The sequence below is a fragment of the Pygocentrus nattereri genome, chromosome 12, assembly GCF_015220715.1.
Source record: "Pygocentrus nattereri isolate fPygNat1 chromosome 12, fPygNat1.pri, whole genome shotgun sequence".
Taxonomy (NCBI): Eukaryota; Metazoa; Chordata; class Actinopteri; order Characiformes; family Serrasalmidae; genus Pygocentrus; species Pygocentrus nattereri.
Genome location: NC_051222.1, coordinates 22,176,494 through 22,191,412, shown reverse-complemented (window position 1 = coordinate 22,191,412; position 14,919 = coordinate 22,176,494). Strand labels below are relative to the sequence as shown.

General features: G+C 41.9%; 1 protein-coding gene across 2 annotated transcripts in view; it reads right to left on the bottom strand.

The window, feature by feature from the left end:
- Positions 1 to 13,301, bottom strand: part of pdxkb (pyridoxal (pyridoxine, vitamin B6) kinase b) — a 32,905-nt gene extending 19,604 nt beyond the window's left edge. Inside the window, exons 1-2 of one of the 2 annotated variants that reach the window (XM_017699029.2) lie at positions 12,981 to 13,301; positions 10,018 to 10,072 (exon numbers count right to left, since the gene is read on the bottom strand). In XM_017699029.2, coding sequence (XP_017554518.1) covers positions 10,018 to 10,072; positions 12,981 to 13,232 — 307 coding nt within the window. In that variant the 5' untranslated portion in view covers positions 13,233 to 13,301. Of the gene's footprint in view, positions 1 to 7,013; positions 7,238 to 10,017; positions 10,073 to 12,980 lie in introns of those variants that run through there. The other variant, XM_017699030.1, reaches the window with a different exon arrangement.
- Positions 13,302 to 14,919: the final 1,618 nt, after the last annotated feature.

Genomic DNA, 14,919 nt, shown 5'->3' with positions numbered 1-14,919 from the left:
TTTACAGCCTCTACTTATATTCATTTATATTCATTTAAGTTAACTGCATTACAAATTGCAAACAGCTCTTCAAAAACATGCAATGAAGTGGACGATATATCCATGTCAGGAGTATTTCACAAAGCAAGATTTCTCTGCGAGATAACCTAAGCCTAAAATTAAGAATGTGGAAACAAAAATTCCTTCACCTTCTTTCCTATTGTATAGATTTTCTGGCTCAAGTTATCCGGCTAATTGAGAAATCCTGCCATATGAAACAACCCTCAGGGCATGGATGTCAACCATAGCGCTGCATTTCTCAGTTAGCCACATATCTTAAAGGGGAATGCACTCATTTTTCAAACCCTCTACAAAATTACAGTTTCATGCAGAGGTTTGAACACCCCTGATCAAATTACATGTTTTGCTGATCTTCTAAGTCAAAATACGTTTTGTAAAACAAGTTATGTTTTATTTTGCCCCAACATGCCAAATTCAACAGTTAAACAGTAATTTATTCAAATGTGCAGTGTGTAAAGCTATTATGTACATACAAACAAAACATAATTTGACCAGGGTGATCAAACTTGCATATGTATATTGTTGAGATGCAAAAGAAAGTCTTATGGAGTGGTTTGATGTGAAATGCCCCATTCTACAGAAATTTACTGGGTCAGAGCTGTTCACAGTGGTGGTGATAAGAACCAAACGCCCAAAAAATAAAATACCTCTAAAAGCTCCCTCACAGTAAGTCATTACATGAAATGATTACGCACACACTGCCTGGTGCCCAAGATATTGTTTTACAAAACTTGTGAAACATTTTTCAAAAGTTACTCATGGCACAGAGGTACATGCGGGGTTTTAAAGCAAAACGGTCTGCTACAGCATTTTTCAATCATCATCATTACATAAGATACATTACATAACTCAAGACATGTAGATTCACTGACTTTAAATGTCATATTTTATTGTATTGCACTGTGTATTGTAGTTCACTTTATTGCTGAATACACTGTGTATTGTAGTTTACTGTATTGTATTGCATTGAACAGCAAAGAGTTCTGTGTTCAACTCTGTTCCTTTTCTCTGAGTATCTACGGTGACTTTTGTTTCTAGCAGTATCTGAGCTCAGGACTGCCTTTTTCTCTAACCCATTGGTAACTAACAAAGACACTTTCTCTAGTAGACAAAGCTCTTCTTGTAAGTCGCTCTGGATAAGAGCGTCTGCCAAATGCTGTAAATGTAAAATGTAAATGACTAAGTTGAAAATGATTAAGTTATGTAGAAATTTGGGGGGAAAAAACCTGTGCAATTCCCTTTTTAGCCAAAAGTCAAGCCAGTTTAAAAGGAAGAAAAGGGATAAACTGGACAACTCCCATTCCGAGCTCAAGTTATCCAGTTTACTAAAAAAATCCTGCTTGTGTAATTTATCCCTGGTCTCCTATGACAGAGAGAAACTAACAAAAACCTCAAACTCCCTGCACCAAATCCAATTTGAATGACTGAAAATGACTTGGCCCAAAGAGCATCTCTGCAGACGTTTAGCACCGTTTAAATGGCCTGCTGGGCTTCTCAGTGAAATGATTCCGAGTCTGGCCTTTCAAAGATTTATGAGAAAAAGTTTAGGGTTTTCGAAGACGGGAGATTAAAAGTCGCACAGGGCCTTGGAAGTGATGGAGATGGCAGCAGGCCAAGAGGCCGAGCTGGCACTAGACATACCTCATCTGTGCAAAGAGAGAGGCTGCGGCAGCTAATGCAGAAACACTAGCCACATGCAGGTCATTAGTTGCCCTAACAGGGCGTGAAAAGCAGTCCTCTCTCATTTAAAGCCAGACTGATCATTTTAGTTACAAGAACTTAAAGGAATACAGGCTAAAAACAAACTATTTATCAGGATTTCATCAGCTTATTCTCCAACAGGACCTTATTAGTTTTCATTAGTGTTTACATTAGCATTTCGGATGACGAAGTAATTCAATATGAGGATGCAGAGCGGTTCAATGTAAAATAGTATTAGATTGCTGAGCATCAAATGCGCCAGAGTGTGCAGTGCTGTGTAGTGTGATGTGGCAGAAGTGCTGCCACACTACACTGAATATAAGAGCGCCAATAAACATCAAGCTCAAGTTCATCTTTACACTCTACTCATATAAATGTAATGAACTGAAACTTTCAACAGAATTGATCACGTTTGGCATTAGTTTATGACTTCCTCACAAGTGTTAGCTGAGGTAAAAGACTATTAGCTTTCATCTATCTAAAAGACTGACAGACATTCTCTGAGTAAATTTAAAGCCACATCAACTACTATTACTTTGTGATCTCGATAAGACTTTATTCGAATGCGGTAATGATAAAATGCTGATGCCCAACGTCAATAACGGTGTGTGCTGTCGTTACAATCGGTCATTACACCAAAAACAATGGCTTAGAATATTTGGGCACTTGTTTGTATAAAAAGCGCAGCAACACTTCATTTTTAGTGGCCCTTTGTAGATGATTAAACTCTTAACAGATTATCAGTAACACATCAACAACAAAACAGTGAAGTAGGTGTAGTGAAGCATCTAAAGGAAATATGCTGTTGATACTTTAAGATGTACTGTTAATATGTTACTTCCATTATGCAAAACCTAACGTTACCCAACCTTACCCAAAACCTAACCCGGGCCCTAATCCTAACTCTAACCTTAACATGTTACTGAGAGTCAGATGAGCGTTTGTTTCATCTAAAAAGGACCACTTAAAATAAAGTGTCACCAAAAACACTTTACATTTATATCTGAATTGGAGTTGTTTTGTTTGTGCTGAGCTCATTTTAAAAGGTTTGAAGGCTTGTGCAACTTGCTGTTAATATATAGACCAACAACAACATAAAAGCATTGAACAACAATTTAAGCTTACAATTGTCCAATCATGAAAAAACTTTCTGAATTGCAATTACAAGCTAAAGAGACACATTTTCCCCTACGTGGTCATAAATGCCGTTTGCACATCACTAAATGGCCCCTATACTATACCCAATACCCTTACCAAGTGGAACAGGGCAGAAAGTTGAAGTGTTTGTTTTGCAGCGTGAACAGATATAAAATACTATCTGCACATCAGATTTATTTATTTGCTTTCACTGTTTGATTCTAAGTATTTATGGAGACAATAAAGACAGTTGCTTGTTAACACAAATAGCTAATCAGCCAATCACATGGGTGCAACTCAGTGCATTTAGGCATGTAGACAACTTGCTGAAGTGCAGACCGAGCATCAGAACGGGGAAGAAAGGTCATTTAAGTGACTTTGAACGTGACATGGTTGTTGGGGCCAGACGGGCTGGTCTGAGTATTTCAGAAACTGCTGATCTGCTGGGATTTTCATGCACAACCATCTCTAGGGTTTACAGAGAATGGTCTGAAAAAGAGGAAATATCCAGTGAGCAGCAGTTGTGTGGACGAAAATGCCTTGTTGATGTGAGAGGTCAGAGGAGAATGGGCAGACTGGTTTGAGATGATAGAAAGGCAACAGTAACTCAAATAAATAAACAAAATCTCTGAGGAATGTTTCCAACACCTTGTTGAAAGTCTGCCACAAAGAATTAAGGCAGCTCTGAAGGCAAAAGGGGGTCCAACCTTTTACTAGCAAGCTGTACGTAATAAAGTGGCTGAACCATTAGTTCAAGTCATTTTTTTTAGGTTGAACTGACAAACCATTTGTCAGACCTTCCTATTATTAGTAGCATCATTTATCATTTGTGGGCAAAGAACATTTAACATGAGAATATGAGGTTGATCAATATAAAAAGTGACTTCCATTAAAAACACTAACTACTCATGTAACATAAGTTTTTAGGGCAATGATTTACTAGAGTCTCATTGTCCTTAGCAAACATTAAGTAAAAGGAGTTGCCCTTGTTTGTAGGGCTAAAAGATTACTGGCTATCAACAAATGAAACCAGTTAGTTTGACTGCATTCGCATATCACGAACCTGCCCTCCTAGCTTCCATTCATTATTAACATGGGCATATCAGCAGACATTGGCATTTTAATATTTAAAATTAAGAACTCATTTAATGTGTGTCAATATAAAAGCATAACGTTGAAATCCTTTAACATCAGTACAGTGGTTTGTTAGTACTAGAATATGTTTGTCTTACTAGCCCTAACATGAAGTGAAAGAAAGAAGTTTAAATTTAATTTTAAATTCCGACTAGCCCTTTCACAGAAGAAAATTCCCAGCAAATCTGACCCGACGCCTCTGACTTTTATTACTTCAGGCTTCACAGGGTGACGCAGCAGCGGACACACACAACATATTAGCATGTATTTCTTTGATCTCCGGACTCACTAAAAATTTCTTTCTGTTTTAATAAAAAAAATAAAAAAAATAAATAAAATGACAGAGCCACTTTAAAAGCACCAACCCCCAAGCCCCATGACGTTCATAAGACACCATTTCTTCTCTTGCTGTTTCCATTTCTCTACCTCTACCTTGATTTCTCAATCAGACTACAGTCAGTTTCTGCCCTTTTTGCTAACTCTCTCTCCCTCCTCTTGTCTTTTCATTTTACAGTCTCTCTCGAACTTTATATTCATGCCCTTTAATATTTTTCTCCATCTCTCTGTCACTGGTTGAAGCAGTCATTCCGTTGTTATTTCAGGATGCCAGAATGGGGGAGAGGGAGAGAGAGAGAGAGAGTGTGAGACAGTGCCATGTGTTACAGGATCCTAATGAGCCAACACGTACACACATTGACCCACACACAAAATGAGTCAGCTCAGCAAACCCAAAGTGAATGACACACTCGCTCAGTCTCTCTCTCTCTCTCTCTCTCTCTCTCTCACACACACACAATCCTACGTCATTCACCTTCACATCTCCGCTACAGCACACTGCTCTCCATTCAGAAAACCCTCCACGACTCCCAGCTATTCTTAGAACCTATTAACTTGCCACACACCCTCTCTTTGCCCACCTCAACTGGACGGCCCACCTACTATGACAAAACATGAAGCCCATTATTACCATAGTAACTCACACGCTAATAGGCTGCAGCAACCTGATCAGCACCCTCAACATTTGTTGTCAAGCAAACATTACTTTATACTGATACATTTTTTTTAATTTGTGCACAATTCCATCATTGAGGTGTAAACAAAGTCATTCAGAGTGGTTGATTTTGAAATGGTTCATTGTCAGTGAACTTGTGTCTTCCAAATTTTGTGTATATATATATATATATATATATATATAAAAGCTTCAAACCCTTCAGGTATCTGGTTCTGCTCTTGTGCTCTATTATGCTTCTATAATCGCCATATTTGGGTTGTCTCTAGCCATTACATTAATAATTAATTATTTATTTAGATATTTTTTTGCATAACCTCTAATCACCACACATACGTTTAATACCATGTCTTAAGCTGAGAGTTTCCCTCAAATGAAAAAAGAACAATTAGTTTATGCTGTTGCAATCAAATATGTTAGTAGTCAAGTACTCCAGCAATGTTTTTGACAATTAGTCATCATATAGACATAATTTGTAACAGCAAACACTTAATTTTACTTCATATGTATGAAATTTGAAACTGCAATTACACATTCATTCATGAGGTCTTGCTGGTGTGGGTTTTCTCTTTTTTAGTGATTCACACAAAAGCAATTTTTGTGCTGATAACTACGCCTTATGGAATATCTTCAGACTGCCAAACATGGCTTTGTAATGATCTGAAGATGATGATTACTCAGTCAATTCATCAAGACGGCAAACTTTAACCAATTCGTTTTTTAATCAAGTTATCGACATTAATTAATCACAACGACTCCAAATGAAATAGCATGCCGAACATACTTAAAAAGAACTCGCCCTGGAGAAAATCTCAGAACAAACAATGCACTGATTTTTGCTTAGCAGCTGGCGCACACCACAATGTACAATCTCAAAGCACACCACAATGTACAATCCCATCGTTTTGCTCATTTAAAGCATTGTGTCAACTTTACTGTAAGAAGAAAAATTTGAAGTATGCATTACCAATAAGTAAACTAATAATAGCTAATTCAGAAGGTAAACTGTAATAGATTTTTTTTAGATTGACTAAGTTTAATCTACCACTCATGACAAGCTACGTTTATGAGACATTTTTTCATTGCATACCAAAACAAAGAATTGCGTCGCACTGCCAGAACTTTGAAATGCCGAGGAAACCAGAGGAGCACAATGGTTTGCTTAGTCACATCACTGAATATAATTAGTTTAATAGATATAATCATGAGTTTTAGCTTTATTCTATAGTTCTGGCTAGAGATCCAACATCAGCCTAGCAATGGACTCCTTTTCTATATCATCTGCCTTCTTCCATTTTAAGCTCCACTGGAGAGACAAAGTGGCTCAAGTGGCTGAAGACAACATCGCAGTCCAAAGAGAGAGGGGGTTCAGTGGAGCGAGACTGAGAGCAAGTTCAGCGCTAAATGAATGGATTACAGCAGAGGGAGGTGAACTACTGATCCCAGATCAGTTGTAGTTGTCCCTTTGTAATGGATAAGAGTGCAGTGAGGGGTTGAAGGGCTGGTGCTGGACACATTCCCTCTCTCAAAGCTTACACAGTGCAGTGGTATTTAGTTCGGCAGCGAGTTTGTGGCTGGAAGCATCCGAAGCAGAAGCAAAGCCAGTCTCAGTGATAAAGCTGTGACCAAGTAGGTGGGCAAAAAGAGCAACACAAGGAGGGAGGGGGAGGCCGAGAGCGAGAGAGCACGAGCAAGAGAGAAAGAGAGAAAGAGAGAAAGAGAGAGAGAGAGAGAGAGAGAGAGAGAGAGAGAGAGAGAGAGAGAGAGAGACTGGCCTAGAAATCAAAACACTTCTGCAACACCCTGAGGTGAGAATCAAATACTCTATTCGCTTACAATCAGATATCTCTATCTGCTCATCGTGTGTGTGTGTGTGTGTGTGTGTGTGTGTGTGTGTGTGTGTGTGTGTGTGTGTGTGTGTAAATGAACATCACCAAGCCCCACACACCCCCTTACCTCATAAATGACTCACCTAACTCTTTCTTTCTCTCTGTCCTCAAAAGATCTGACCAAAATAGGACTGTGTGTATCTTAGACCACCTCCAGTTGCGTCCTGCATACTCATCAGCTTGGGCCCACACACACACACACACACACAGACACACACACACACACAAAACATATTTCTCTAGCCAAATGACTGCAACCCCCTGAAGCCAGCAAGTCATCACTTACACTCTCCTGACAATGTCCCCAAGTTTCTCTCTATTATGGATCATTTGAGAATATTACAGTTGACAAAAGGCTTATATCCCCTCACAAAATCTGGCCTACTGCTGGATGATTTATTTTTTTGTGAATCATTTTCTCATTTGCTCCACCCACAAATGCTTTACAGACTGCTGCCAAAAATCACTACAATGTTTGTTTAGGGTCACCAGGTAATGCTGCAAACTCAGTTTAAAATGCTTCACTATCAATTCTGACTGTTCTTGCAGCCAAATGAAATTAGTCAGGTTGGTAACAGCAACATATTTTCCTGAATGTTACCTTTAGTTGGATTACATGATAAAAAAAAACTACATCCAACCTATCGTAACTTAATCTCTCCCATGTATACACAGGTCATTTAAACTTAACAATGCGCTTTAAATATAGGCATCTTTAAAGGAAATAAAAACTGAGACTGAATGGGATTTTTGTGACACCTTGTTAGTTTAAACTACAAATGCCAAGAGCATTGTCAAGTTTGAAGCCTTTCTACAAATGGTATTCGCAAAACCTGGAAAAAGCATACTGCGGCCATACTTGTCAAGGAACAATCAGTTTAATCAGAGTTGGTCCGTACAAAATTAGTCTGTCTTCTTTGAGACCTGATTATGCATTATTGCGATGACTGCCACCTTGTCCTCTATCAGCTTAGACACTGCAGAAGCTAAAAACATACAAATCGACAGAATAATATTATTCCAACTGTGGAAGGGTCAGCAATATTCTTTTAAAGTCTTTTGTACCATCAACTCCATTATTAAATGTTGTTGTGACTGCAAAAGTGCTCAATAGCTGCAGATCTATGTTTTCTGGGGCTGATCATCGTTGGCTTGAGTTAAGCTAATGTGAGCCTTGCTAATGGTCTGGAGTTAACTGTATTCATTGTCTAGATGAAGCACAACAGTTCTCTAAATATATAGTTAGACTGCAAATGTCTTTCACTCTCTCACTGTTCTCCCAATCCAAAGATTTCTCATTTGCTAACTCGGCTCTTCAACCTCTTTGCCCCAATGTCGGACAGTCTCTATGGGCGTCGCTGTTACGACCACTTTGACTGGTGACACGTCAACAATGTGGCAGCATGACAAGTCATTCGAGAACTATCTATAGGGCACACATTGTTAGAACCACATATGTAAAAACTCTGAACTTCACTTAATTTATGAAATGAATTAAATTAATGAAGTGAATCCTGCATTTGCAAAAAACCTATGGCTTCTGGTGTAACACATCTCTCATTAAACCTTTCTACCATCCTCTTATTAGCTTTACTATTGCTTGAGAATCTGAATAGACGCTAAACTGATTACTCCGGTGACGTGCTGCAGCCTGATAAGGACAGACCTACATCTTACACTACATCAAAGACCAAGAGACTCCGCACTGTTTTTCACAACTGCCTGGAGTGAATGGCCAGGTCAGTGAGTTCTGCTTATGTGAGGCTTCAGTGTCACTCATAACCAGCAGAAAGGTCACTTCAGAGATCCTGAAGTAGCAAACATAAATAGCTGGGAACTTTTATCAGTCAGTGGGTCAGTAAGGACAAAATGTCAAAAGGGGTCACAGACCGGTGACATCAATGTTCTGTGACTGCACAACACACAACTTTTGAACCTGCTGGCAAGGTTTCACCAAGCAAGGTGAACACAGGCATTTTCACTTGTTCAGCCTGAACAGATCATGGAAACAGGTAATAGCTACATGGATTCAGCTCAATGAGAAAGGCAGCAGGGTTGCAAGATGTTTTTTTTTTTTTTATCGTTAGCGCAATAAGAGTTTCCACGATAAACATATTGCTAGAGCAGCAATGACAGTGCAGATCTAGCTCATACATGCAGAGCCCAAGAGACATCATTATGTTACCACACAAACCATTACAGGACTGCTTCTCTGAGCTGGGCCTGAACCTGCTCTCTTACGCAGGACATGAGTGGCTTAAACATTCGGCCAAACAGCAACTACAAAACACAGAGACTTTAAAATGTCAGCCATAACGCAGCTTTGATGAAAATTCAACTCAAAACAGCGAGCAGCAACGGGGAAAACAAGCAGCTCACATGCTAGCTCAGGCTCTACTGTTTATTCCTAGCCAGCTGAAGCTCAGTATCTTACGGCCCCTCAGAGTCCCGGCCAAAATCAAGAAGATTATTTTTAAACTAAACACAACCCAGAATGTCCAATGCCACAATAATTATTAACAAAACCAAAAATAAATAAGATGAAACAATACACACACACATATACACACACACACACACACACACACACACATATACATACACACACACACACACATATACACACACACACACACACACATATACACACACACACACGCACACATACACATACATATATACACACACACACTTTTTTGTTTTGCAGCATTTATAGAAAACGCTGTTCAGGTGATAGTGACTGTTTCTCAGGTCTTCAGTGTAGAAAATATGTGCTTGCAGTTCCGATGTTAGTAGCTGTTATTTAATTTGTTTTTATTTGAAGAACAGTAAATGGTGCTTTTGTAATTTTGCTCTATTTGAGTAAAGACGGGTTTGTTAGATTTCTGTTTACACATCCCAAAAAAATGCCTGCACTCATATTACATCCTGCCAGAGATGAACATATATGAACAGTAATTTATCGCTTCTCATATCGTCACCATGATATCCAACAGCTTTATCAAACATGGCATTTTATCTCAATATCATGTAGCCATAAAAGGCAGTCCATCATTATCTGAGGAAGGAGGTATGCTCCAACTGTACCTGTATGATTGGAGAACTGTACTGAGTTGATAGAGTCCACTTCAAAGCCCATCACCTGGAACAGAAACAGGTGTTATATTAAGCGTTTGTACATTTCATCAGTGTGAGCTACAAATACCATCGGCATTGGTTAGATTCAAATCCTTTTAACGGGGCATGTTCACTGCTGACGGAACTGCAGGAATAAATACTCTATAAACGCATGGATTACACAACATACGTGAGACACACGTGAAAAAGCCAAGAAGAGTAGATCTGTTTTTTAACCACAAAAAGTCCGTCACAGCAAAGCTTGGGGAAGTCATTATTTGTACAGCCTCACAGGATAACAGTTAATAACTTTCAACAAGAACTTCAACAGCCTCGATAATGAGGGTAAACGACCGTTTGTGGGCTGCAAATCAAGTGCGTTGTACACTACAGCTACAATGAACTGAATTTTTCGAGTTGTGGTTTTCTGCAAACGTCTTGCTGTTGTCATGTCCTCTCCAAAAAAAAAAAACAGGGAAAAAAAATCTAAACAAGAAGCAATTCCCTGAAGATTTGCAAAAAACTTGCTTTTTTTCTTTTTTATTACTTGTCCAGAAGTGGTAAAAAGATAACATAGCTGACAACAGAAAACAGAGATTCCCAGATATAAAACTTAACACACTAAAACTGCACTACACTTTTTAAATACTGTATCTTCTAAAATTCTCATGAAGCTGTTTAGGGAAAGTTTGTTTTCTTTAGTGAACACTTCTGTGAACATGATGCCTGACTCTCCTGTCTATTCATCAGGTTTACACTAAAAACAAAGCATCAAATAAGAGTCCTCCAATAACCTTTTCAGCCCAATGAGGTTTTGCACATCTATTCAAAACAATATTCAGACTACACAGTGCTGAACCCTTAAAGCACATCGCTGCTGTCCGAAGAAAACCTTGTATCTCCATTGTTGTCGTTTTTCAGTTTTCGACATAATTTAAAAGCACCTGTGGTCCTTTACACTGTTGTGTAAACTGACGAATGAACCAAAAGAAACAGCCCAAAATGTCTTTGGGGTGGAGTCTGGTTCCTTTGACTTGCATTAAAAGTAAAGCAGCTTCTTCCCATCTCCTGTAAGATTAGCATTTTGGAGATACGAGGTTTTCTTAGGACAACAGCGACGTGTGTTATAAAACAAGACATTCCCTCTCTAACTAGACGCGTCCGTGTGTTCAGCTGGAGGCGGCGCATTCCGTGTTGCGTTCAACACAAAATGCGCTGGAATATTTCACCACCCAGTTACGGAGAACATACTCTGGGTTACCTTTACTACAGAACGCGTTGAGACCGATGACGCGTTAGTGTGCGGTCATTCAACACGTCACTGTTTACAGTGAAACGCAAATGGTAACTGTTTATTTCTCTAGTCCACAGAAAATGACCGGCATCTTCTAAATCTGAATGAAATTTTTCCCGGAAAATTTTTCCAGAAACGGGTCTGACGTCTTGCTGGCTCTGGCGTCTTCCCGACTGTGACGTCATCGCACCCCCTTCCTAAAGGGGCGAGTTGGACTCCGCGACGCTGCTCTCGCTTTCAGCTCCCACAGGCACACACACGAGGTCAGAACCACCAGGACCACCAGACCCATCACCCACAGACAGAACGGCCAGCCTCACGCCCCCCCCTCCCCCCCTGTCTCGCCCCCAAGCACCAAACCTCGAGAGACTGAGCCCTTAATCAGGCAGCAAGGACCTTTTAACGAACCGGTGTCAGAAAGAAAACAAAACAGCAGCACCGGCGCGGCTCCCTGAGAGGAGAGGAGAGGAGAGACCCCCGCCGGTCTGCAGCTCTCCTCAGAACAAGCGCGTTTCACACACGCGCCTAATTTTCCTCGATCCAACCCGTTTTTATGGCGAAAACTGCGGGGTTTCTGTCAGGAAGCCGCCCGAGGCTGCAGGCGCTGCGGCCGCTCATCATCTGTACTGAGCAGCTTCTGCACGCCAACCTGACGGGACTGACGTAGAAACACGATATTAACGGCAGGGCGAGCGCGCGCACATGACAGCGCCGCTCGGGCTGCTCAGACAGACTTCAGCGAGGCACTACCGACACGCCGTGACACGAATCTGAATCTGGGAAGGAGGCGAGAAGCTCCGCTACGTGACCTTTAGCTCTTTTCTCCTCCACACACCTCGCCTGCACCGGTGCGCGGACAGACGGCGCTACCGCGCATGCGCACGTCATTAACATAGTAAAACTCGGTGTTCAGAAGCCGCGTTTTAATGTTAATCCGGTACAGACTCGGCTTAAAGTTCCCACCCAGCCCCTCACAATGTCCTCATCACTCCTTTAACGCTGGTAAAGCTTCTGATATGTTTTATAGCCCATGCTATAAAAATCCTGCCTGTGCACTTCAACGCCAGCAGCATTTTCTGATGGGGTCATTTAGTCCATCAAACCTGCTGCACCTGTAGTTTTAACGCTGGTCATATTGTTCGATTAGGTGATTTAGATCGGTTCTTCTCAGTCCCGGCCCCGGAGGCCCGCTGCCCTGTCCATTTCAGCATCTTCCTTGCTTTAACACACTCACTTCAGCCCGGTAAAGCGCTGATATTGAGCTGATTAGGCGGATCAGGCAAAACAAGGAAAACAGGGAAAACAACGCAAGCACGCGGGTCTCCAGGACCAGAGTTGAGAAACACTGCTTTACACTATCCTGACTGCACTTTTGCTGCTGGTAACATTTTCTGATGAAGTGAATCGGGTTGTCAAAACACCCCCTACGGTTTTCCGCGCTGATCTGCCGGTAAACATGCTCGGCATTTCGACAGGGCAGGACACCGGCCGGCGTCCACCTCTGCTGGCGCTACCCGGCCAATAAAGAGCACAGCGCGTGCATGCCCGGCTGTCTGCGCGCGCGTCCTTTCGAGAAGAGAAATGTAAGTGCAGGGCTTGACAGCACGTGCAGACGCGAAAGCAACCTTGCGCGCTTTACCTGCAGGGGAAAGGAGGCTGATTTGTTGCCCACGTAGCCCCTCACTACGTGACTCTGGATGGACAGCACTCGGCACTCCATCTCCGTCTCGCGCACGAAGTTGTCGGTGCTGTCCGCGCAGGCGGCGTGTGAGGAGCAGCGCGATCCCGCGGCACGAGGGCAGGCGGCCGGTTCCGTCTGCTGCTGCTTCCACACCGGAATCCGCGATGGCAGTTTGAGGAGCCACGCGCCGAACTGAAGGACGTGCAACATGGAGAGACGGTCATTGGCGAGGCGGAGAGCCTGGACCGCAACGACTGCACAGGCATACTCGGCGGGCGCCTAAACCCTCTGACATCACCAACATCACGATGACAGTAGCGGACCGTTTTCTTTCTGGGGTGTTTTTATTTTCCCTAAAATTATTTATGTTTATAATATGCTCATGATTTAAGGATCTGTTCGTCTCGAATATTAAACAGAGTTCATAAAAACTGCCAAATGAACTGAGCAAATATACAGATCTCTTTATATTTTATATCTTATTTTTTTCTGGGTTTTTTGGGGGGGAGCGGGGGCATGTGGTGACAAATCGTCTATTAAACGTTTAACATGATATCGATCCAAATTATATCGTGTTCTGAAAACTGTACTTTAAGCGCTTTTAAACAGCTACAGGCTGCATCGCTAATCCATTGAAATTGGCTCAACGTGTAATGCGGAAGTTGGGTCCTTCCTGCCTTACGTCGCGCTGTGAAACGCCCCTATCACTTTAAGCGTGAGCGTTGACGCAAAGAAATTAATGGGTGATGTTTGACGTAGTCAGTGCCAGCAACATGTGTCATAGCTCACCTCGGTCATCAAAACATGGAAATCCAGGCGCTGGACGCATCTTCTTATTTTTACGGTTCTATCTTGAGTTCAAGGTACTTACAAAGTAATTTGTGGCAGATCTTTCTGTGATGACTGATGCAGACAGGCCGCAGGTCGTCTGGCCAAGAAATGAATTGATTTGGTTTTTAACCTTTGAAAGGCTTATTGTAACAGATGGCTGCCCAAAGCCTCCCAGAAGCCCAAGCTTATAAACCCAGACTAATCAGACGGAACCACCTGGTTTAATTACGAATTCCTGTGGTTTTCATATTTAGTCTTGAGGACCCACGCGGTTACACTGCTCTCTGCCCAGCACACCTGCTCGGGTATTAAGATTTTTTAGAGTTGGATCAGGCCTAATGATGCACAGAACACCTGAGACTGGGCCGGTAAGTGTGTCCCAAGACCTGGAGCTGAAAGCCACCAGTCTAAAGCAGCAGTGGAGCATGGGTTGTGTTGCTCTTATACACCCAGTTCAGCGCGGGAATGGTTTAGTAATCCGTTGATTTTGCTGTATCAAGTGTGTAGGATTAAATATCACTGGCCTCAGTCTTCAGGCCTGCTCCTGCTTTGTTGAAATGAAAAGCCATGACCAGACTGGCCCTCTGCGTATGAGATTGAACACCTCTGCTCTAAAGTATACGGGTCAAGTAGTTCTCCAGGACCTGGATAGAGGGTGGGAAAAACGTGAAAACATGTAGATCATGGGTTCACCTGGGATCGGATTGGGAACCCCTGGATCTGTGGTATTTTTACCTCTAGTTCTGGCTACAGAAAATCCACACACATTCAAAAAGGTAGGCAAAGTAATCAGCGCCAGAGTTACCTGAACAGAGCTAGTGATCTAAATCGGCGGTCACCAGGCCTCCTCCTGGAGAGCTACTGTCCTGCAGAGACTAGAACCTGCATCTAACCTACCCACTTAACACAAGGCATCTGATCAGCCAGTGAAGAGCCTCTGAAGAAGTTACATAGCTGGAGCAGGTGTGTCAGGCTGTGGTTGGACGTGGATCTCCAGGACCAGGCTTAGTGACCACTGACCTAAGCAGTCTTCAGATATAATGTCAAGGTGGCCTGTTGGCGCTGG